This window comes from Leiobunum rupestre, chromosome 6 (genome assembly GCF_980474605.1).
Source record: "Leiobunum rupestre chromosome 6, qqLeiRupe1.1.hap1, whole genome shotgun sequence".
Lineage (NCBI taxonomy): Eukaryota > Metazoa > Arthropoda > Arachnida > Opiliones > Sclerosomatidae > Leiobunum > Leiobunum rupestre.
The window spans coordinates 59,208,692-59,235,605 of NC_143389.1; the positions used below are offsets into that span (position 1 = coordinate 59,208,692).

At 36.0% G+C, this 26,914-nt stretch overlaps 1 protein-coding gene across 1 annotated transcript in view; it reads right to left on the reverse strand.

The window, feature by feature from the left end:
- Positions 1-24,818, reverse strand: part of Rab32 (RAS oncogene family member Rab32) — a 41,779-nt gene extending 16,961 nt beyond the window's left edge. The window contains exon 1 of the mRNA XM_090178688.1: positions 24,661-24,818. Coding sequence (XP_090034814.1) covers positions 24,661-24,810 — 150 coding nt within the window. The 5' untranslated portion in view covers positions 24,811-24,818. The remainder of the gene's footprint in view (positions 1-24,660) is intronic.
- Positions 24,819-26,914: the final 2,096 nt, after the last annotated feature.

Here is a 26,914-nt window from a genome sequence, read left to right on the forward strand (position 1 = left end):
ATATGGAGAGATAATGGGACGCTGATACGGCGGGGACCCGAAAATTGCCCAAAGAGAGACAATGAACTTGTACGGCTTTTGTTCTCGGTCAAAAGAGCTTATCTCCGCAGATATTCCATCCCGATTTCGCGAAGGCCAAGGCGAGCGCCTACGCGGAGGGTTTGCGCGTGACGTCATTAACCGAGACTGACTGATTCGTAATGAAATATATTCCGTCTGGTAACGACGTACCCGCTTAAGAGAAGGACTATAAAAATGGATAGCCCGGTAGCCCGGTATTCTCGAGCGAGCCAGCTATCGCTCGAACGCGTTCTTTTATCGTGAACAATCAATCGACCAAGAAGACCATCAAGAACGTGAATTTCTGGCTATTTGAACGTCGAAAATCGACAGTCGCTCGTCGATCGGAATCGGCCATTTTCTTTCGGCCGAAGAGAGTTCTAAATTTAGCCCCGGTCTGTTTCTGGCATGGCTGCACCAGGATATCCGATAAGAATCGGTCGAAGATGAAAGAGAAGGCGACCGGGTTCCCGATAAGTCCACACACACCCATCCCCGCGCCGCACTCCCATTTCGAACAGATATGTTTTTCTCTCGTCGGATTAGCTACTAGCTACAGCCTCGAGACAGGGAAGCGACTGGAAAATAAATAGCGCGCTCGTACAAGCTCAAAATAATACGAACAAGCTCGTCGAGCAGCTAATACGACGTTCACCTCGCGTCAAAAAGGCAGTTGTACCGGGTTATTTGTCTAACGTTCAATGTAGGATCCGACATCAGTACAAATCCCGTTGGTGAGAAAAATGATTTTAAAAATTTTAAAATCAACTTTAAAATAAGGAAATATCGTTGAAAATCAGTTCCAAAATCTCGAAATCCGCCTAAGAAACAAGAAATCAACACGACCGAAATCTAAATTAATTTCTGAAATCAATTTGAGATTCATAATGTCGAACCCCTCGATGTTAACACAAATATTCAACTACATTTCTATGTTGTAACTTGCTTCATGGTCCTTACTAACTGTGGAGTACCCCGAAGTGTTTATTGCCGATTTTGTTCAAAGTCGGGCGTAATGTGAGATATGAAATTTCCCAAAAGGAGACGTTACACTACCCATTCGATTTGCCATGGCAACCGAAAATGTTTTTAATCACTTAAAACAAAAAAATCTCGATTTAATAAAGTATGGGATTTTCTCGGTTACACAGGGTCCTAGGAAGCTACGAAAATTTAAAAAAATTTGGAAAATAACGAAATGGGTAATTTGGAGCACATTTAGGTAAATTTCATCAAGTTTGGGTAAATTGGAACATTTTTTTGTTTTAAGTTGTCAAAAACATTTTCGGTTGCCATGGCAAATCGAATGGGTAGTGCAACATCTCCTTTGGGAAATTTCATATCTCATATAGTTCTACATTACTCCCGACTTTGAACAACATCGGCCATAAACACCTCGGCTACTCTCCTGTAAGTTAACGTTTTAAACAAATCAAAAGTTAAAGTTACTGTATTCTGTAATTTTCCGTGTTAGTCTCTAGACTTTGATTGCTCGGATCCGCTATCACTATAAGGGTTCCATTGACCAACATTATTTTAAGTTTGTGAGTACACTCTACAAAATTTTCATTGTTGGTTTTCGTCTACCACCTAGCGGTAAAAATTATTTTTCCCAAAACCTTGAAAAATTCTACGATTTTTTTGAAATTTAAAAATGACAAAGTTTAGATATAGATTTTGAGAAAAATTCCTGGGGCAATCAAATCAAAACACCCTGTATCGGTGCCGTAATTAGGAGTTTAGGACTAGGCCTACTAGGCACTGGAATATGCCCCCCCCCCCCCCCCCAACAGAAGGCCCCCACCACTGATGAAATCAATGGATTTTTCTTCAGGACACGCGACTTCTGCGTTTTTATGCTTTCCTTACACAACGCCCCCACCAAAATCTGCCTACGGCCCCACCTTCAATAAATCCTAAGGCCCTGATTATAAAGGTAGTTTTCCTTACAGTTATTTTAGAATATTTTGTCTAGGGCCCAGAAAACTGCTAACACGGCTCTGCCAGTAGGATAATCAATTCTTTTGACTTCATAATGACCCTTTAATATGGCGCTAAAAAAGACCCGTTGTTCTAGCCGTTTTTGTTAGCCCCTATTCTCCCACTGGTATCACGATGTCGTGTTCAAATTGTTTAGAGGAAGACACCGTGCTGATTCGAAGAACATTCTCCCAATTATAAACGAAACGCGCAAGTAAAAAAACGCGTCACTTGGCGGAGTGATATTGGTTCCGGCATTTCGCATTTTTTTACGCGCGTCCCTTAATTCGCGGATAAGCGGAGGGAGGCAGACAGAGTTTTATTTACTGTTTAGAACAACTAGAGAAGAAAAACGCAATTCACGGCCAATTATAAATAGTCGTATATCAGTCAACGACAGTGGCTGGCCGTGATTGTCTGCCTCTCGACGGTAGATTTAGAAGCGATGTTTGACCTCTCCGTTTGGGTCGACCGGCGAACTTTTCCAAACGCACCATCGCGGAAGGAAATAAACCCGCGCTTATTTCGAGACACCTCGACGTGTGGTCGAGGTCGACATTGCTTTATTCTTGGCCACATTTAGCCACGGTATTAATTTATCGCGTTCTATCCGAAGTTTAAAAAAGTATTTAAAAATCCCAAATTCCAGATATACGTGGCAGGTAGGAGTAACAAACACAAGGAGAACGCAGTTAGCCTTTAAACACGCTAACGCAGTGTTGTGTACAAATGTCATTGGGCGAGCCTTTACGCTGCGTGTTTTACGGAAAGGGGGAAGATAATTTCCGAATTTTTCCCTTCCGACGGCAGCAGGCGCTAAAGCGTCTAACCAAGGAGAATAGGAAGGGACGCGAAGTAGGAGGGATGAACGCGCCAGCATCCTTGTAAGAAGTTTAGCGGGAAAATTTCGGAAAAATGGCGGCAAGATTGCGGCCGCTACGCTACGTGTTGCCGCCATTTTTCCGAAATTTTCCCGCCGAGCGCGCGCTAAACTTCTTACAAGGATGCTGGCGCATTCATCCCTCCTACTTCACCTCCCTTCCTATCCTCCTTGGTCTAACCAATGAAAAATGTACGCGAGAGAATCCATGACTTTTGACAGGTTGCGTTCTCCTTTTGTGGGGTGCTGTGTTTGTTGCTCCTAGGTGGCAGGACCATAGATATATGAAATAGTATATATCCACAATAGTTGATTTTATAAAATAAAAAGTGGTCTTGCCCAACTTGTTAAAATGTTGCTCTTACGTCACAAGACCCAGCTTTATTAGTGTATTCCTCGCACGAGCGATTTGCACGCGCTCTAGAAAAAGCTATATTCCTCGCGACTGTAGCGCGCGCTCGTAGGCTTGTCAAAGTAAGAGACTGTGACGTAAGAGCAACATTTCAACAAGAAGGCCACGTTACTTTATAAAAAGAACTATTCTACGAGGGACAGATAGCAGACAACGCGTATCTTCTGGATGCGATGTTATGGCCATGGACTAATTAATTAGTCCATGTTATAGCGCCATCTTTCCACCAAAAGCAAAAAAAAGACACGTGACTTCAACTCCACGTTACTCTAGGGCTATTAACATTATTAGTCCTAATCTACCGCGTTATTTTTTCCAAATAGATAGATAGATGGTACTATTACGTAGCGCATCCAGAAAATATGAGTCTTCTGCTAGCTGTCTCTTCCGTATTCTTCCCACACGGGCCCGTATGCAGCATAAGGTATCTATGCTATTTCATATATCTATGAGTCTGACGGAGTAAAAGTGCATTGTTGTTGGCAGCGCCACAGGTGGACTTCGTTTGAACTAGATCTTGCCAAAGTTTTCCCCTTTCCACAATGATACCAGATCGAGGAAATTTCTCTCATCTAAGAAAATTTAAACCACAAAGAAAGGGAAATTTAATCAAAAATTCGGGGAATCTAGAGAAATTCTAAGTGTGAATTTTAAAGCTATTAAAAATTCAATAAACAGGACTAAATAATTTTAATAAAATTAGAAACTGATGGTAAGTTTTTTGTCGAATTTGATTTAATTGACACCCCTGCAATTTTGCTTTCGTATTTTCTGCCTTCCTTAAACAACTAAACTGAAAAATAAAACAATATTAGAGATTAGTTATGGAGATATTTTTATATTTTCTATACTATACTACGGCAACGGGAATAAATATTTTCGAAACAATGAAAATCCCTTTCCCCAGGGTTACTTATGTAATGTTTTACGTGAATACGAATATTTCTTAGTTTTTGGAAAACAAGGGAATGTTCGGGCAGAAAAGGGAAATTTCAATGCCCTGAAAGGAAAATTTCTAGGGCTGTGCGAGTAGTGGTTTCAGGCAATCGAGTCGGGTATCGAGTACCAAATTCTTTTTCATCGAGTATTCGAGTCGAGTAATATTGAAGTCGAGTCGAGTAATCGAGTACTTGATTAAGGGGAAAATTTCCCTTATTCGAGTCGAGTAATTAAAAAAAAACATCGAGTAATATTTTTAACGAGTCGGGTTATCGAGTACTTAATTAGGAGCTGCTTTTATTTAAGTAATTATGAAATTAGATTTAAAAGGAGTATAAAGTAACTTTCAATGCTGAAAAATATTCTTTTAATTTAAATGAACCGCAGTTTCCACAACTTTTTAGGTACCGTTTATTGCCCCCAAAAAGTTGTAAAAACCCCTCTTTGAACTTTGAAGCAACGAGGATAGAAAAAACTAATACTCGACGAGTTTAGAGAGCAGCTTATTCGAGTAATCGGGTACCCGAATATGCAATTTTTTTGGTACTCGGTAATCGACGAGTATTCTCCAATTACTTATTCTGCCACGTAGTTTTCCCCGCACTACTTTGTAGCCTTTTAACATATACCGGAAATTACTTTGCCTAACGATATAAAATGTACGTAGGGATATTAGCTTCTATAAAAACGAAACAGAATTTAATGTATTTCGCCCCGCGCAATTTTTTCTTAAGAGACGTATTTTGAAGAAAAGGAAGATCAATATTTCCCCTATAAGAAATATAATATAGATTTCCGGTTCTATTTATATAACATTTTATTTAATGTAAGAGATGTAGTTAGCCAATTAAATTGTATTATTAGTCACATTAAAAATAATATTTTATAATATCATAAACAAATTTTAGTACATTCAAAAACCTAACTTTAAAAGCGTAAAATTTTGCTGATATTTGACTAAATATTATAATAAAATTTAGAATAGGAGTTATATAAATAGGAAAAAAGTCATCGACATTTAATAATACAATTATGAAGGTAGCGGACCCCCCCCCTAAAAACGGAGATCTGGGTCAGGTATGTGTCTCATTTGACGGATTTTGCCACCCCCGAAAACAAACCGTAAAAAAACCATATTAAGAATATTCAAGACTTTCCTGATAAATAATAATCATTTAAATTAATGATCTCCATTTTGAGACACATGTTCGCAGAAAACCAACACTGGAGAGAAAAAATCTGCAGCGCGTAATATTCTGCCATAAATAGAATTCCTTCATTTTCGTTCTCAAATCATCGCAGACGGATAAAAGAGACTACTTTTGGAGGCAACTTTTAAATTGATGTTTTCTATCAAGGAGGAGGGGGTCCGTATCACCGATCAATTTTAATAATTACCTTCAATACACATCGTCAAATTGTCGTTTGGGGGCTGCTTTATGTCGACCGCGAATCTCGGAAAAATGTTTTATATTAAGATTTACTTACGGACTTTTGTTTAGTGAACTTATGGTAATAGTTAGAGCCCAAAATAAGCAATTTTAATTTCAATCAGCTGGTTTAAACTTAACTTTTTTTGGAATAATTAATCGCAACTTTGCTTGTAGTGGATGTAACAAAAAATAATTTTAATTAAATTTAAGTATACTTTCAATTTGACACGCAACAGAAGTGTTTTTAGACGTTTTCATTGTACTACTTTATTTTACTGCTGATTGGTACTTTGCTTTATGATCAAAAATAACTAAATTAAATTCATCTGAATTTAAATACTACTTTCAATTCGTTTTATGTACAATTAATAAGTCGATAGAAGTGTATTACATCCTTTAAATAAAATTCTAATTTGATTTAAATAACGATTTAAATAATAGTTGAAAGAGATACGAACCACTTTTACACAATAAAAAGGTTTTTATTTATTTATTAAAAAATAACTTTTTTTTTAATTATAAAAAAACATTTTTTTTTAATTATAAAAACCTGTTTATTGTGTAAAAGTGGTTCGTATCTCTTTCAACTATGTATTATGCACAAGTTTTAGCCAGAAAGTGTTCACAATCGATTTAAATATTTTTTTTTAATAATCAGCTGGGCTAATACCCAAGGTACCACCTTGGGCCCAAGTCGTTTAGCGACTTTTAATGGCTTTAAACAGGTGGTGATTATTATAAAAAAAATTATGATTACAATACGAATAGCTTCCGCCAATACTAACTTACATTGTTATTTGTTAGTATTGACGGAAGCTTCGGTTATAGTCCCTTTAATGGTTTACGGTTTGACGTGAATAATTATTGTAATATTGATCTCCTTTTGACAAATACTGCCAATTACTCAGCGGGTCTAATTAAGATTTAGCATCGAGGGGAGGAGCGTTGAAATATGTCACAAAAATATGACAAATTAAATATAAATATATATATATACATCGTATAATTACCGGTAGTACGATATGTACTACAAGATAGATTTTATTTTCGTATTTATGACGAGCATTATCGCGGCAGAGACATGAAGGAAACGGAAAAATGAATCAATAAACGCGTTTTGTATTTCCCATTCCGATTTATCTTTTATTCCCCGGCGAAGAAAAAAAACAACCGCTATACATTATTAATTTTACGTATTTGGGGAACAAATTACGGTGATATTTTATAATGATAATAATAAGACTATAAAGAAAAAGAGCTCTAATACGTAACAATTTGAGCCCCTTGGACAAGTTGGACGTTAAAAATAATACGTATTATACCTTATATTGACTTAAAAATAAAACGCGCAGAAGTAATCGGGGAAAAGTTATAATAATACACGAAAAGATCATCAAAACAAGCTGGGCGTGGGTGCCATAATAGCGCTTCCCAGCGGGATACCGTTTCATAGCGTACACAACGCTAATGCTGGCTATCTATGGGTCTTATAGGAAGTTTTCAGGTAACGTCGTCAACTCTAAAGTGAGGGAATAGTATCGTCTAAAGTTTCCTCATTGCGCTATGGCAGCCATGTGGACCTCCATATGTTTGGAGACTAGAGTTGTAATAACACTCCGTAGCTTTGGTCATGTCCTTCATTTTGGCTTGAGGTTAATGGTAATAATTAGTGTATGGTGCTTTTGCCCCGCGTGGCATAAAGGATTTTCCCCCTCCCTCCTACGCGTTGTAACCAGGAATGAACTTGAAATAAATCCTGGTCGTCGAGACAGCCAATGGAATAAATCCTGGTCGCCGAGACTACTAATGGAATAAATCCTGGTCGTCGAGACTACTAATGGAATAAATCCTGGTAGTCGAGACTACGAATGGAATAAATACTTGCCATCAAGATAAGCAATGGAATAAATCCTTGTCGTCAATTGAATAAATCACGCACTAGCAGCGAAAGATTATTCTCAGATCCTCATTAAACTCCAATTTGGTTTTACGTAAACTGAATTTGTCTGGTGCCTGTTGAGATTTACGTAGTAAATTAATATAGTCGTGTTTACTTGAAAATTATTTTGTAATTTTTTTCCGTGATTCATTATTTGTAACTGATTCGTGTGCCTAGGTGAAATTAGTAGAGAGCCTCGCCAACCAATACCAGCGCGTAAATATCCGGATTCAAACATCATTACGAGGGCGTCGGAAAAGATCGCCGCAAAAAGTTCAATGAAAGAAAAGAGAGTTCAGAAATCCGCGGCTTACAACGAGATATAACTATAATAATAGTCAAAGTCACACGCGGAGGCACGTCGCCAGCGGACACGCGAGATGGGGGAGGAAGAAGCCGAAATGAAACGAGAAGAGGCAGATTATTGCGGTGAGCGAACAGACACAAAATCCACCTCGCCCGAATAATAATAAAGAATCAAAACGGCGTACTGCGAGGCCACTAGAACGGAAGACACCTTGATCGAAAAAGGGACGGGCCAGATATTACTCCGAAGCGGGACGCGCCACAAACAAGATCGGCAAGATCAAAATAGAGGGTCCACCTTTGCCGCAGGACGCCAAAGTTAGGGGTGTTCTCTTCAAAGTTCGGGCAACATGCTCGCTGTGTTGGTAAAACACCAGGCTGTGCAAAAGGGGCCTAATCTCTGGGGCCCAACGGAAAAAGTGCCCGCAAGCATGCTTTTTTACGGGCCCAGCCGGTACGATAGAGGCCCCTCACCTTTACCTTTACCAGCAACCCCCCCTCTCTCATCGCTTTTAGCGTCGCCTCTACTTTACTCTCCACTTCTGTTGTTACAGATACCTTAACCCCCACTTCCGTAGAGCGTGGCCTCTACCTTTTCCCCGCTACTTGTGTAGCCTCCACCTTCCCCTTCCGTAGAGCGTGGCCTCTACCTTTTCCCCGCTATTAGTGTAGCCTCCACCTTCCCCTTCCGTAGAGCGTGGCCTCTACCTTTTCCCCGCTATTAGTGTAGCCTCCACCTTCCCCTTCCGTAGAGCGTGGCCTCTACCTTTTCCCCGCTACTTGTGTAGCCTCCACCTTCCCCTTCCGTAGAGTGTGGCCTCTACCTTTTCCCCGCTAATTGTGTAGCCTCCACCTTCCCCTTCCGTAGAGCGTGGCCTCTACCTTTTCCCCGCTACTTGTGTAGCCTCCACCTTCCCCTTCCGTAGAGCGTGGCCTCTACCTTTTCCCCGCTATTAGTGTAGCCTCCACCTTCCCCTTCCGTAGAGCGTGGCCTCTACCTTTTCCCCGCTACTTGTGTAGCCTCCACCTTCCCCTTCCGTAGAGCGTGGCCTCTACCTTTTCCCCGCTACTTGTGTAGCCTCCACCTTCCGTTCCGTAGAGCGTGGCCTCTACCTTTTCCCCGCTACTTGTGTAGCCTCCACCTTCCCCTTCCGTAGAGCGTGGCCTCTACCTTTTCCCCGCTACTTGTGTAGCCTCCACCTTCCCCTTCCGTAGAGCGTGGCCTCTACCTTTTCCCCGCTACTTGTGTAGCCTCCACCTTCCCCTTCCGTAGAGCGTGGCCTCTACCTTTTCCCCGCTACTTGTGTAGCCTCCATCTTCCCCTTCCGTAGAGCGTGGCCTCTACCTTTTCCCCGCTACTTGTGTAGCCTCCACCTTCCCCTTCCGTAGAGCGTGGCCTCTACCTTTTCCCTGCTATTAGTGTAGCCTCCACCTTCCCCTTCCGTAGAGCGTGGCCTCTACCTTTTCCCCGCTACTTGTGTAGCCTCCACCTTCCCCTTCCGTAGAGCGTGGCCTCTACCTTTTCCCCGCTATTAATGTAGCCTCCACCTTCCCCTTCCGTAGAGCGTCGCCTCTCCTTTTTACCCGCTACTAGTGTAGCCTCCACATTAAACTCTCACTTCTCGTCCGTAGAGGGTCAAATATACCCTTTACCCCTCTACTATCGTCGCCTCTAGTTTCACAAGTTGCCAGAACAATTGTGCCCTAATGTAAAATGGGACATTCTACATCGACGCTACTAAAGCTTCCCCAGTCGCGGCGACATGGCGAGCTTATGGGCCCGAATGCAACCTTTGTATGCATTGGCTTACTAAACGCCAATGACACCCACCCTCTACACCGACGAACATCAACGACCACGGAAAAGGTAATAGCATAGGCTCGGAGAAAATCCAATGATTTTATGCCGACTAAAAAGGAAGGGGGGTATTTCTATCGCGGCTTTCGGGGGAACATCCGACATTGGACAGAAGTAGGAAAAAAAAAACATTGTAGGCCAAAATTGCTAGCCGCGCGCTGACTTCTCTTTAGTCTTTAATAACATCTTACCGAAAAAAATATATACATTTTCTATCCTCCCCCGTTTAAAGAAAACGCTTTTCAGGTAAGGAGGTCGATTTTTCGACATCGCCGGCCCGGAATCAAATGCTCCATTATACGCAATATAGAAAAATATTGAAAAATTCGCGGAGGAGTCCGCTTTAGAATGAACATCTCAAGGACTTTAAAATCTCTACAAGATAACGGATTTGAGACAGACTGAATTTATTTCTAAGAGGTTTACAATAAAGAGATTTCAACCAAAAGATAAAACGTGTCGGAAGAATTCGTATATTTTATTACGAATTTGGAATTTATTTCCAATAATCTTAATGCACCTAGGCTCATTACAGTGGCATCGAATGGGTAAAATTCGGAGAGTTATAACTTTAACGCGAGTATCTCGGCATAGGGTTCGAGAAGGCGGTGAAAATTTATCAGCTACTAAAAGTTTAAATTGAAAGCCCAATTCAAATTCGAATATTTTCGCGTTTGTTTCGTTTGATTAGTAGGCTTACTATTTCTACGGAAGTAGGAAAAAGGATAATCATAATAAAATCATTGGCGAAAAGTCGGAACCAATCCTCCCGCGTTGAGTTTGCAAGTTGTCTCCCCATTGGTTAAAGTAGTTTTCCACATAGTTTTTCGGTTTTCCCTTTCCATAAGAACTTGTTGAAGTTAACGGTAATAGTAAGTGTAGGGAGCTGTTGGCTCGCGTGGCACGAAGGGCTTGCCACCACCCTCCAACGCACTGTAACCCGGCCACCTGTTTAAAGGCATTAAAAGTCGCGTGATGACTTGGGCCTAAGATAGTGCCTTAGGTATTAGCCTAGCTGATTATTATTATAATTATTATAATTATTATTATAATTATTATAATTATTATAATTATTATTATTATTATTATTATTATTATTATTATTATTATTATTATTATTATTATTATTATTATTATTATTATTATTATTATTATTATTATTATTATTATTATTATTATTATTATTAATTCTTTTAACTCCACCCAATATCACTCCCCCCTTATTATTATTAACGGATCATCGAGGGTAAATGCGAATGTTTTGGGTATTAGCCTAGCTGATTATTATTCTTTATTATTATTATATTTTATTTTTTAATTAAATTATAAACATAGCGAGTAAGTTAATTAAAATAGTTAAGTTCCAAAGTAGCCCATGAGAAATATGGAAATAAAATTTTGAAATTGAATTATATTTAGCACATTGTAGGTTTTAACAATGCGAAATGTCGTCATCGAGTTAGCGCATTTTAGCATTGAGGACGCGAATTAAGACACGAGAAACCTTGAAAATTAAGACAAAAAAGCGCCCCCTACACGGATCATCGAGGGTAAACGCGAGTGTTTTGGGTATTAGCATAGCTGATTATTATTATTATAATTATTATTATTTAATTAATTAATATGTTTTATCGTATTGTTTTAATACGAACGTGTAAAGTAGGAAAGTAAATTAAAATAGTTAAATAATATTGGATTAAATTGCTGAGGACAGATGAGAACAGAACTGGGCCATAAATTATATCAAACAAATTGGGGATTTTATATTTCCTGGACATTACTCTTCTTTTCCTATTTTCACGAAAAATCGAACGGTACAATCAAATTTCAAGAGGGAACCGCGAGAACAATAAATATCAAACTGAACGAAACCAGAACAGTGCGGTTTTCGACGTAAAATATCACGCGAAAGATTCGCAACTATAGATTAAAAAATAAAAATTATCCAACAAACAATAAAAAAATAAATTCGACTGTAAAGAACCCCTATACGATTTTTCTGGTCAAAATTGTAAGCAAAAAACTTGCCAGTGTCTTTTAAGAAATTTTTATAACTACCCAAAATTAACCAAAATTAGTTTTGTCAATCTTTAGTTGTCAAAATCCATTTTACCACTACACAAAATACGGCAGAACGGCCCACTAGAATAAGAGAAATCGCTGGCAACGAAAGGAAACTCATCAGGAGGAAGATATGACAATTTTCAGCGGGAGAGGGCTCTGGCGTCAATTAAAAGCGTGTATTAAAACTATTAAGAAGAGCTCGTCTATAGTACGTAAGAACGAGTACGTAAATAGAGGTTTTCATCTTTTCCCAGACTGGAAAACATCGGAGACCAACGACCTAATTGTATACGCCATTAGAAACAGAACGCCAAAATTCCGCTTTCCGAGATAGAATGTTAATAATGGTGCGTTTCATTCAACATTTTTCGCGTTTCGCGCGCCATGGAGATCTTCAATCAAATTCCAGAAGCCCCAGCGAGAACCAGATGGGGGGTGGGTTCTGTTGGATGGTTGTACGGGGGCTAGTCGATATCCTTATTTAGAAAAGAGGGTACATACTCTCAACCTACTGTCCTCTTCTTAAACGTTCCCGGCTCTTCGAAGCTACCATTCAACTTCTAATTACTTTGATCCGGCGCTCAGGGGCCAACCGAGAGATATATAATCCTCGTACCAACCCCCTCTCTTTCCCCTTATTTGCCTAACGTTAGTTATACAAACACTTTTGAGAAACACGCAGCCGGGAGTTCGAGACTCCCAAATACCTTTCTGGTCAAGTGTCATCACAACCTATTCCGTCGGGTTCTATTGACAGTAGGCCTAAAGGCTTGCTTCATCTTAGACGCTACTTCCAGATAAAATTTTTACTGATAAACGTGTTCCCAGAAAATCCATCAAGATATTGAAAAATTCTATGACCATTTTTATTGCTCAATTTCGCGTTCCGATGTGCAATAACAAACAGACGTTTTTGCTAATTAAGTTATCTGGAAAAACAAAAACAAGCAATCATGATAGTAACATTGTTGCATAATCGAATTATATATTTAGAATTTTATTTACGAACAACGCAAAGTGTTTGAAATTGAAAATGTTGACGATTTTGCTAATTGGAAAACCAAAATAAGCAATCATGATAGTAAATTTGTTGCATAATCGAATTATATATTTTGAATTTTATTTACGAACAACACAAAGTGTTTGATATTGAAAATGTTGACGTTTTTGCTAATTGGAAAAACAAAAATAAGCAATCATGATAGTAAATTTGTTGCAAAATCGAATTATATATTTTGAATTTTATTTACGAACAACACAAAGTGTTTGATATTGAAAATGTTGACGTTTTTGCTAATTGGAAAAACAAAAATAAGCAATCATGATAGTAAATTTGTTGCATAATCGAATTATATATTTTGAATTTTATTTACGAACAACACAAAGTGTTTGAAATTGAAAATGTTGACGATTTTGCTAATTGGAAAACAAAAATAAGTATTCATGATAGTAACTTTGTTGCATAATCGAATTATATATTTTGAATTTTATTTACGAACAACGCAAAGTGTTTGAAATTGAAAATGTTACGAAGGGTAGTTCACTTTGTTACCGAGTGTCCTAATAATCAATATTAAACATTTAACCACGATTTAATAATTTTTTATCTTAATACAACTAAAGTTAATTAAACAGATTTAATCATAATGGAGGTCCTAATAATCGAGGGAGTGATCTGCCCCTTGATTTTCTTTAAAATAAGTCACCGTAGTTCAGTCAAAATAGGAATTATTTTCTACCTTTAATTGTAATTTTATGTGAAAATAAATCCTGATAAAGTTTCCTTTGGACTGAGAGTAGCTAACAAGTAGAGGCAGCCTCGTAGCCCCGCTGTCAATACAGCGTGACATAATGGATAATCATGCCTATTCGAGCGTGTATATTATATCCAGGGAATCTAAATGGACTGTATCTGTCGGCATCCCCTGGCGTCTTGATGAAAACAATCGGCTCTTTTAATGTCGGGACGGAATGTAGTTAAGCCGATATTAATTATCTTTCGCTCTCGAAGATGGGAGGCGGCGAACGCTACGGTTTCGGAGAAATTCTCCGAGTTATTTGACTACTCGTATACGAGCATTGCGCCCAGGGCTCGTCCCTTCGCGAAGAAAACTGGTCTACTTTTATTTATTCCGCCGAGATGCTTTTTTAACAGCGGTTTCAGGGGGTCACCGACAGAGGGGGTTTTCAGAGGAATTTACGATTTGAGAACCGCGAACAGACGCCACTCCAGACGGATTTTTTTTATTCAGCTTTTTCGTAAACCGACTTTGTTGTACTCTATATAGCACGTACTCTATATAGCACGTCAAAAATTTACCGGAAATTATTATTATTTTTTGTATTTAGAGACTTTTGCAACATCTTGAGTTACAAAGCCGTTTTAAAATTTAGAAAATATTGTAGTTTTAAGTTCAAACGTTAAATAGGGGGTTTTAAGCCAATCAAAGCTAGTTATTTTTGGGGGAATCTGGTTTTTGAAATTTCTAGATATTTTAAGTTTTTGGAACGATTCTTTTGCTGTCAAACTATTTCGAATGATTGAGATGGTCACTTCTGGTCAATCTGTTTCGGGGTCTGAGATGGTCACTTCTGGTCAAACTATTTCGGGGTCTGAGATGGTCACTTCTGGTCAATCTGTTTCGGGGTCTGAGATGGTCACTTCTGGTCAAACTATTTCGGGGTCTGAGATGGTCACTTCTGGTCAATATGTTTCGGGGTCTGAGATGGTCACTTCTGGTCAAACTATTTCGGGGTCTGAGATGGTCACTTCTGGTCAATCTGTTTCGGGGTCTGAGATGGTCACTTATGGTCAAACTGTTCAGAGGTCTGAGATGGTCACTTATGGTCAAACTATTTCGGGGTCAGAGATGGTCACTTATGGTCAAACTGTTCAGAGGTCTGAGATGGTCACTTATGGTCAAACTATTCGGATTCAAACCTCTACTCTAAGCTAGTGTAAAAAATAAACTTCAACGAAATATAAAATTAATTAACATTAAAGGGAATAAAACCTCTAGTATTTCTGTTCAAAGAATACAAATTTTGTCCTAAGATTTTAGACATTTTCGGAATTGCTTAGTGGTAATCCCTAATATTATCCCTTTAAGAGAAAATGGACTTAAGAATAGCAGTATCAATTTTTATTGATATAAAAATACCGAAAAAAGAGATAGGAGCGGAATCGTCGAGATATGTGAAAGAGTAAACACATATTTGAGGAAAGGGTATCTTCCGAGTATTCTCAGTCAGTATTCATTGAACGTAACGAAACGGGAAGGTCGAATCTTACGAAATATGGGAGCAATCGACTCGCCTTCTTGGCTCAACATTTTCGAGACGTCGATTTCGATGAGAGAGCGCGATTCGGGATCAAAATGGGAAGATAAAAAAGTTCGCTGTTCTCGGGAAAGTTGAAAGACGATAAACCCGTCCGCGTATGCCGACATTGACTGTCAAATTAATTAAATATCACGACGATAGAGAAAAACAGGGTGGAAAGGAGATTGAGACTCATTAATTAAATATTAAAAGAGAGGGAAACGATCTTGACCCAGTAAAAAAACTACCATAATTATCGCGCCAGTATAAGGTAGTCGTGGCGTTACCCCAAAAACATTGGATCGTGGTTTATACCGGAATGGGCGGAATCACGTAAGCGAAAGGCTTCGACTTTTGAATCAGGCGTGATAGAATTAGCACTTTTTCGTACGCCTACCGACCCTGGATCGCGAGTGAGTGTTGTATCCTTCGTCGGTGTAGACCTAAATATTATATTCCAAACAGTTGGTTTAGAGTCCTTACTCGCCAACTTGACGAAAACAGGAATTGTCAACGAATTGCCTGTTTGTTCTACCAAATTTTGTACGAATGATTTCGTGGGAGCTTACGCACGTGTTTATTCGACAAAATATTGAGATGGCCGCTCACAATATATAAATAATATAATAATATAAAATAACATAATAACATAATATAATAATATGAAATAACATAATATAATAATATGAAATAACATAATATAATAATATGAAATAACATAATATAATAATATGAAATAACATAATATAATAATATGAAATAACATAATATAATAATATGAAATAACATAATATAATAATATGAAATAACATAATATAATAATATGAAATAACATAATATAATAATATGAAATAACATAATATAATAATATGAAATAACATAATATAATAATATGAAATAACATAATATAATAATATGAAATAACATAATATAATAATATGAAATAACATAATATAATAATATGAAATAACATAATATAATAATATGAAATAACATAATATAATAATATGAAATAACATAATATAATAATATGAAATAACATAATATAATAATATGAAATAACATAATATAATAATATGAAATAACATAATATAATAATATGAAATAACATATAATATGAAATAACATAATATAATAATATGAAATAACATATAATATGAAATAACATAATATAATAATATGAAATAACATAATATAATAATATGAAATAACATAATATAATAATATGAAATAACATAATATAATAATATGAAATAACATAATATAATAATATGAAATAACATAATATAATAATATGAAATAACATAATATAATAATATGAAATAACATAATATAATAATATGAAATAACATAATATAATAATATGAAATAACATAATATAATATGAAATAACATAATATAATAATATGAAATAACATAATATAATAATATGAAATAACATAATATAATAATATGAAATAACATAATATAATAATATGAAATAACATAAAATAACATAACATATAATAATATGAAATAACATAAAATAACAAAACATATAATAATATGAAATAACATGAAATAACATAACATAATATAATAATATAAAATAACATAATAACATAATAACATAATATAATAATATAATATAACATAAGTCTATGATATTGTTCCATAAGTTTGTCACTTTGGGGAATATTTTACTGAGAGCTAGTAACGGAGTGACGTCATCACAAGAAGAAAATATCCCCCTAGCGAGGAGCTGTCAAAGGCTACGTGTGACGAGTTAGTAAGCGGACGCAAAACGGCGACGAAGCCCGTAATGCAGTCTGTCTTGCGAATAGCTCTCAGTAAAATGTGAAGAATAGGAAGTGTCACACTTATGTAACAATATTATACACTTATGGTTATATTTTTCAACTCGAAATTACAATGAAGTATTCCACCTGTAAGATTTCTTTTAAATCAAAAGATTTTCTAGTCAAATTTAGCCACCCCTGACATCTACTTGGAAAAAGACGTCCAACACTAAATGAAAAAAGTAACTTCGACCAATTTTCCGTTCAAATTAATTTCCATACAAATTACTCTGTTGGGGTGCAATACGGCGAAAATACGGATAACGTTATTTCTACTCAACGTTAAAAAGTAAAGATCGGCGTTAGTGTCAAGGTTAACCATCCAAAAACAAAATCGGATAAAAAAAAATGGCAAGAGAAAAAAATCAGGAAGGAAAAATTATTTTAATGGATTCTCCAAGTTCCAACAAATCGACTTTTGGCACGCCAATTCTAGCAAAAAATCTTTTCGAAATAAAAAAATAAATATATATAAACATTGGCGAATAAAATGGTCACGCCAACAGATACGCTTAATTACGGCATAATAGCCATATCCGAGGCTTTTAGTTCCAAGAAGAACCAACCCTAAAAGTAGCCAAGAGAAAACCGTGGACGAATGACGAGAATATCACGCGAAGAGGGCAATGGGCCTTCGCCAAAGATCACGGCTTTTCGGCCCCTAGTTTTCCCATTTTCTTATCTTATTCAAATTCACGTTCGGAAAGAGAAAGAAAAATTTTCTTTTAAATAAAAGCTCGACTTTGCAATTGCCGAATTTTCCCCCCCGAATGTCAAGATAAGGAGAGACTTTGATGGGCTTCGTACTTTCACACCGATAATTGTAGGCGGAAATTACGCGTCCCTCTGGTGACAGTAGAAATATGGGACATCCTTTTATCTAAATAGACATATTTGTTGTTAAATTTAAGTGTTGGATAGTTTACGCGAGCGCATTTAGCGCGTATCGCCAATTAAAGATTGAAATGCAACTTCCGTATATCTCGTTTTTGTACAACTTTTCATCGACCTCCTCAATTTGCCTTTATCAGTTTACATAAGCCCAAAGCGGGAAACTTATAAATTATTGGATTTTCATCTGCTAAGCAATCAATTTATTGTGTTTTATAAATAAACAAATTGTCAGCTTAGCGGACCAAAATCCAACGGTTTACGACACTATATAAACTGAAAAGGCTAATTGCGAATGATTTCGGGCTAGCATATTACTGTAGATATTTAAAAATAACGCTTTAAATTATACTAGTTCTTAAAGACCAAATTTTCTATAAAAGATTTTTCGCTGTTGCGTATCCAGATAGAATCTTTAAGGGTAACTTTGTAATTTTGGGCTTACAGTCATAGCAAGGCATGCTGGTAAGTGTTTCGAAAACAGCCAGCATTGAGTATCAACGTTTTCTATTCGTATTTTTGATTTAGCTATAATAGGACACGACCTTTTAAATCAACATAACTTCACTGACACTTTTCGCGAGTATACATTTGGAAAACCTTGGAATTATAACGGGTTAAAATAAATGACCAAATGTGAAATTTAATTGAAATATTCATATAAATGCACTTTAATATTTCGTTTAAAGCATTATAGCCTACTTATTTGTAACCTTCGAAACGACAGTTTCGCAATAGCGGAGTGATACGCTTTAATTCCGAATGAATCTGGGAATTTACGTTGTCAAGAAAGTCTCGAAAGAATGGAGAGATTATTCAAAATAGGTGGGGTACCAAAAGTAAAACGCTGAAGATTTCATCTTTTAGTTTGATTTTAAAATTTTATTGATTTTCGTGAAAATAGAGTATGAGTATCTTTTTCATTAGCTATAACCTAATTTATATAATTATATATTATTACGCTATATCTAATTATATATGATATAATTATTATTGCTGGTGGTTTTCGTATTTCCTTATTCACCCAATTTTTTTCTATATTTCTAATGTATTTCGGAAATTATAGACTTATATGTGATTTATGAAATTTTTGGGGGTGAAATTTTAGGGAGTACAAATACGTACATTGTTCCGTCCGACCGAAATCTGGGAGAGTACAAAGTAAGGTACCCGACGGGTCGGACATTCACCAAAAATGTGTACGGGATTTCACACTAGATTTCTTGTTGGATCTCAAGATTACGTATTTCGAGATTTCGCGTCGGATTTCTGGATTTCTTGCCGGATTTCGAGATTTCGTGTCGGATTTCTGGATTTCGCGTTGGATTTCGAGATTTCGTGTCGGATTTCTGGATTTCTTGTCGGATTTCGAGATTTCGCGTCGGATTTCTGTATTTCTTGCCGGATTTCGAGATTTCGCGTCGGATTTCTGGATTTCTTTCCGGATTTCGAGATTTCGTGTCGGATTTCTGGATTTCGCGTCGGATTTCGAGATTTCGTGTCGGATTTCTGGATTTCTTGTCGGATTTCGAGATTTCGCGTCGGATTTCTGGATTTCTTGCCGGATTTCGAGATTTCGTGTCGGATTTCTGGATTTCGCGTCGGATTTCGAGATTTCGTGTCGGATTTCTGGATTTCTTGTCGGATTTCGAGATTTCACGTCGGATTTCGAGATTTCGCGTCGGATTTCTGGATTTCTTTCCGGATTTCGAGATTTCGTGTCGGATTTCTGGATTTCGCGTCGGATTTCGAGATTTCGTGTCGGATTTCTGGATTTCTTGTCGGATTTCGAGATTTCGCGTCGGATTTCTGGATTTCTGGCCGGATTTCGAGATTTCGCGTCGGATTTCTGGATTTCTTTCCGGATTTCGAGATTTCGCGTCGGATTTCTGTTTTTTTTTTCCGGATTTCGAGATTTCGTGTCGGATTTCTGGATTTCGCGTCGGATTTCTGTATTCCTTGCCGGATTTCGAGATTTCGCGTCGGATTTCTGGATTTCTTGCCGGATTTCGAGATTTCGTGTCGGATTTCTGGATTTCTTGCCGGATTTCGAGATTTCGTGTCGGATTTCTGGATTTCGCGTCGGATTTCTATATTTCTTGCCGGATTTCGAGATTTTGTGTCGGATTTCGAGATTTCGTGTTGGATTTCTGGATTTCTTGCCGAATTTAGAGATTTAATGTCGGATTTCTGGATTTCTTGCCGGATTTAGAGATTTGGCGAGTATTTCGGGAGTGCTTGCCGGATTTCGAGATTTTGAAAAAATCTCGGGATTTCTTGGAAAATGAACGGAATTTCTTTAAATATCCGACCCCTCGAGGGTACCCCCGGGAGGGTACAATGTAGGGTACAATTAGGTGTACAATTGAACAATTATGGTACCCCTATGCCGCCACTACCGCAAAATAGTGTCCAACTTTGAAATATAACATACATGATATTTTTCAAACTAATTGTTTTGATAAATGCAAAGATATTTTGAGTATTTGTTATATTAACGTGAAAGTTTTAATAAAATGGTCATCTTCAATTCTTGTTTTTAAGTATTAACGCAAATCTTTCTATAACCGGAAGTTGCTAACCCGAGCCATACCAGCCTCTGAGAAAGATACAGTTTTCCTTATTTATGTGGTTCTTTCGAGCGCGCGCCATTTCTTTAGAATCGGTTCTCCAAAAACATCAAGTAGATCGGGCCATACCAAAAAAGAATGCGTCCTGGAAAACATTGTAAAAGCGTTTTTCCGGGTAAGTGGCCGGAGTACAAATGGCGGAATCAACTGGATATTTATCTGGTGATTAAAAAGACGCGTGTTTAGATTTAAATAGGTTCATTTAGACACCTTAGTTCGGTGGCTGGCCATAACGCAAACACAAGCGGATTTACGAGAGAAGCGGGCGAGCGGCTGGAAGGGCCAGTCTCAGCACTCCCAAAATAGCACGCCGCCCGTCCCGTTCCAAATATTAATCACGCAAACACTGGACCCGCTTTTTTGGCGTGTTCCTTTCTTTCTTTTCGAGCCAGGCCTACGGTGTCTTAAGACGTCGGCTCCCCACCGAAAAATCGTTAAATCCAATTCTCAAACAAACAGTTTTGTTTGGTGGTTAGGATAAAAAATGTTGAAAATCTTTTCGAAGTTCTGCTATGTCTACGCGAACTGAATATAAAGTAGCGTATTATTTACACGATGAGAATACGTCAGAAATATTATAAAAACGATTTTTATTTTCTTCAAATAATACGAATATGTAAAAATAGCGTGTATAATAAATTTCACGGATTTCGCCCCCTTTTCGGTTAGTGGCGGAGCCTAATCACGAGTAAATAAACAGAAGTGGGTATGTATCTAGTGCTGTAAGCGCGTTGTTCGTCTTACGAGGAGACTACCCGAGGTGATAATCACCGATTTTGTTGAAAATAGGTGGGTATGTAGACCTTATGGTTAATTCCACCAAGGGAAAAATTTCAATGGGCATTAGTTTTGCCATGGCAACCGAAAATATTTTTGACAACACAGTATGTATATTTTCTCATTGAAAATAACATGGGAATCTGAGCACTTCTGTGAAAAATTTTAAAAAAATTTCAAATTTCAAAACCAAAAAAAAATAGATCAAAATTGACAAATGAAATGAATTTTATGATATTTTGATGAATTTTGGTCAATTTGATCAAAATATGTAAAATTTTATCAATTGTTATTTTCAATGGGACTATATACAGACTGTGTTGTCAAAAACATTTTCGGTTGCCATGGCAAAACTAATGCCCATTGCAACTTTTCCCTTGGTGAAATTTCATGTTACCATAAGGTGTACATACTCACCTAGTTTCAACAAAATCGGTGATTATCACCTCGGGTAGTCTCCTCGTTAGTAAGGATTTGAACTCGTGTTGCCAATGTTTGAAAGTTGAAATTGCCATTGCTGGATAGTAAATTTCCCACGAATTCCCACACCCTATTTAAAAATTGGAAAATTTACTTTTTAAAATTAAATTTTATTGAACAATTTGGTTGTTAGGCCTATACATTGTTTGATTGAAGTATTAGGAAAACCCTTAGATTCACGAAAATACACAGCGCTAGATAATTTTGAGCTTTCTATTGATAGTAAAATTTAAAAAACCTAGGAAAAATACCCGCAGACATGAAAATTCCCACAAAATCAAAGTTTTTGAAAAAAATTACCTTTTCCCCAAAATGGATCCCAAAAATTCCCACAATATGGGAAATTTCCCATAATCTGGCAACACCGATTTTTAGATGAACCGATAGATGGCAGGGATAGATGATAGGTAGATTCCCAAATTAGGTGGTTGAAAATTCCCTTCCCCCTATCACGCGAAGACTCTTTTCATCTCCCCCACTAAGGCAAGGCTACTCTCCGAAAAAGTGTAGTTATCTCGTATAGTAACGGCTCATCTCTTGGGGGCCCACAGTTCTTATTTTACTTAATTGGCCCGAGTGAGGGGCTGATCACTATCCGTAGTCGGTGTACAAGCCTGTAGCTTTGACTGTACTCAAGTAATTACGTAATTGATTACAGACTTAGCACAACTAAATTCGTTGTAATCGGTGTACAGAATTGGAGTAAGTAGCTACCCCTTTGGGGGGTCACGAGCCCACTCTCGATGGCCCTAGATTCGCCCCCTCCAATCGCAATGGCTATATTTGAAGCAAATTTCTGTTTTATTGGCGATCCAACAAATTTAATTCAACACGCCCATCTTTCCATCATTTACTTCCGATGTCACTTCTTAAGAAAGGGTTAAGGGTAACGTGGGCGTTTTTCGAAGCCCCTTGAATGGGATGAGTTGCGAATACATGTCATATTAAACTAATTTCAATTAATTTTATCACATGTAACATAATCACTCATAAGTATGCCATAAAATCATTTTCGTTAATGAAACCTTGTTCACGGGATATGACGTAAATTACGTCACTTACAACTCCGTGACCAAATTCGCGTCATCAACTTTTCTGATGGGAAATGGAAGTTAGTGAAAATTCCTCGCGCGTTTCTGGCTTTGCCCATGTCAAGTTTAGTTCGTGCCTCGCGATCACATGATTTCATTTCCATGGTAACCTTTTCAATAGCGCAAGGATTTTAAGCATTTTTGCATTTTGGGTCCGCTTAATCAAAGAATATAGACCCCAGGAATCGAAAGAAAAACCGTTAATGTCTCACCTCTCAAGTTGACGGGAGAGCTTCCGGCTAGGCGAATCAATAGAACCGGAAATAAGCCCGTCAACCTAGGTTTGCCTTTGGAGGCTAGGGACAAGTAAATTATACTAGATAGAGCTGCAGTTTCCATTCCTGGGGTCTAAATTCTTTGGCTTAATGTATGTTCCGCGTGAAACAAGGTCTCATTGAATTTTTTTCAATGGAAATGTTATACAGAGGCATACTTATGAGTAATTATGTTACATATGATTTTATGTATGGAAAATGCCCCCTATAACGCGCTCGGCAATATTTCGGAAAATTACCGGAAAAACCGAGAAAATATGATATGATTAAAAAAAGTCTGGCAAACCAGAATGAAGATTCTATTTGTATATTTGCCTTCCAATTTGTAATTTAACAATTTAAATACCGCAGAAACAATAACTTTGGAGCACAAATAAAGAAAAATGAAGGTCATTTGAGAAAAACTGGGCTAAACAAACAGGCTAACATTTTTGGGCGTGCGATTTCGACATGTTTTTCAATAAACCATTCGAACAAAATGTTGAGATTACCCAATGTTTTCAATAAACGTTCTAACAAATTATTAATATTACCCAATTTTTTCAATAAACCGTTTGAATAAAATATTGAGATTACACAGTTTTTTCAATAAATCGTACGAACAAAGAATATTAAGCCCCAGGAATGGAAGGATTGATATTATTGGCCGCGTGTTTTGGCCGAACTAGAAACTTCCGGCAAAGCAAATCAGAGTAACCGGAAACGGTTAACGCAACCCGGTCTCTCTTTAAAAACGAGAGGCGAAAAAGTTCCACTAGACGAAGCTACACCTTCCATTCCTGGGGCTTTATATTCTTTGGTACGAACGGGATATTGAAATTCCCCAAATTTAAAAAAAAAGCATTCTAACAGGATATTGAGGTTTTCCAATTTTATTCAATAAATCTTTCCAACAGAATATTAAGATTCCAAGATTTTTCTATAAATCGTTCTAACAGGATATTGCTATTACCAGATTTTTCACTAAATTATTTTAATAAAATATTGGGTTTCCTAGATTTTTTCAATAAACCGTTCTAACAAAATATTAATTACGTGATTTTTAAACAAAATATTAATTATGTCCCAAAAATTGGTAATTAACTAACAGTCGCCGTTCTGTCAGCCAACATACAGAAGAAGCTCGTTTCAAAACGGGCTTGCAACATAATCGGTCTCGAATCAACGAAAAATGATCGCTTATTTTGGAGGCCACTCGGCCCCTCCCCCCTTTGACGCCAATGATCCGCCAATTATCTCCGCCATTTCGGAAATTTATCGCGCGTAAAAAGAGGGAGTATTTTAAAAATATGGTTTCGGTATTTCTCGACGTTGAAGATAGAGTCTGAATAAAGCAAGCGATAAATGATCAATACCGAGATTAGCGTCAACATTTTTTGCCTGACTACACGACGGAGACTAACTGGCGGTCATTGTTTTGGGAACCGCTACACTCTGGCTACGATAGAGGACAACCTCGTCAGCAATTTCTACGTCATTCACTCACGTCATTCGGCGCCTGTCTCCTCCCATTGGTCCGTCCTCTAGACGCCTCGGCGACATTGCGCAGGCGCCTCGCTTCTCCACGACGACGCAAAATGGCGGACGATTCGTCGCCACTCGCGTGGAATTCCAAGAATACCATATTATTGTTCATTAAGATTGCTAATTAAGATTGTTAATTGAGATTGTTAATTGATGTGTTTAGTAGTAACGCGTTTTAATTTAAAATACGCGATTTTAAAGTAGGGACTTCATTTTTAAGAAGAAAATAATTTGCGGTTATTTTTGGCGTCAAGCTGGGATTAATTAGATTAAGATTTGCCTACTATTCTCAATTATCAAATTAGGACTGTTTTTTTGGAATTTTTTTAATGGCATCTACCTAATCTAGTGACGTCACTGGTGTTATCGAGCCGCGAAATTACACTTTGTGGGGTTTATATTTTCTCGATTTAATTGTCTTTTTTAAATGAGGGAAAGTTAATTAAGCGTCATAGAAAATAAGTTATTAAAATCCTTAAAGTTTTTTAAAAAGCTTATTATTTAAAATTGTCTGGTACTATTTCTGTAATATTTTTTACAAGAACACTGAATGTACAGACGCTTAAGCCTTGGGATATCTTCGACCAGAGTATATGTAGAATGTGTGACGAGACACCCCACTGGCGGATATCGCATATGCGTAACTTTTAAGGGGAGTTCAGACTACGCAACATTTAAAGGCCAATTATTTTGGCCACCAAACTTGTCAACTAATTGGAAGGGAATCAAGTAGTAAAATTTAGTACACTTTCTTGTAAAAAAACACAAAACATTTTTGGGTAGGTGATTGATTTTTTGGCGTACAATTATAAATTCAACCAATGAAATTAGTTTATGTCATAAACATTATTTATGAATTAATTTTATGTCATAAACATTATTTCTGAATTAATTTTATGTCATAAATATAATTTCTGAATTAATTTTATGTCATAAATATAATTTATAAATTAATGTATGTCATAAACATTATTTCTAAATTAATGTATGTCATAAATATTATTTCTAAATTAATTTATGTCATAAATATTATTTATAAATTAATTTATGTCATAAACATTATTTCTGAATTAATGTGTCATAAATATTATTTCTAAATTAATTTATGTCATAAACATTATTTCTAAATTAATGTATGTCATAAATATTATTTCTAAATTAATTTATGTGATAAACATTATTTTTTAATTAATTTTTGTCATAAATATTATTTCTAATTTAATTTTTGTCATAAACATTATTTCTAAATTAATTTATGTCATAAATATAATTTCTAAATTAATTTTATGTCATAAATATAATTTCTAAATTAATTTATGTCATTAACATTATTTCTAAATTAATGTATGTCATAAACATTATTTCTAAATTAATTTATGTCATAAACATTATTTCTAAATTAATTTATGTGATAAACATTATTTATAAATTAATTTATGTCATAAATATTATTTCTAAATTATTTTATGTCATAAATATTATTTCTAAATTAATTTATGTCATAAACATTATTTCTGAATTAATTTTATGTGATAAAAATAATTTCTAAATTAATTTATGTCATAAACATTATTTCTTAATTAATTTATGTCATAAACATTATTTATAAATTAATTTATGTCATAAACATTATTTCTAAATTAATTTTTGTCATAAACATTATTTCTAAATTAATTTATGTGATAAACATTATTTCTAAATTAATTTATGTCATAAATATTATTTATAAATTATTTTATGTCATAAATATTATTTCTAAATTAATTTATGTCATAAACATTATTTCTAAATTAATTTATGTCATAAACATTATTTCTAAATTAATTTATGTCATAAACATTATTTCTTAATTAATTTATGTCATAAACATTATTTATAAATTAATTTATGTCATAAACATTATTTCTAAATTAATTTATGTCATAAATATTATTTCTAAATTATTTTATGTCATAAATATAATTTCTAAATTAATTTTATGTCATAAATATAATTTCTAAATTAATTTATGTCATAAACATTATTTCTAAATTAATTTATGTCATAAACATTATTTCTAAATTAATTTATGTCATAAACATTATTTCTAAATTAATTTGTCATAAACATTATTTCTAAAGTAATTTATGTCATAAACATTATTTCTAAATTATTTTATGTCATAAATATTATTTCTGAATTTCAATCAGGAAATTGAATAGCAGTCTTCGGGATAA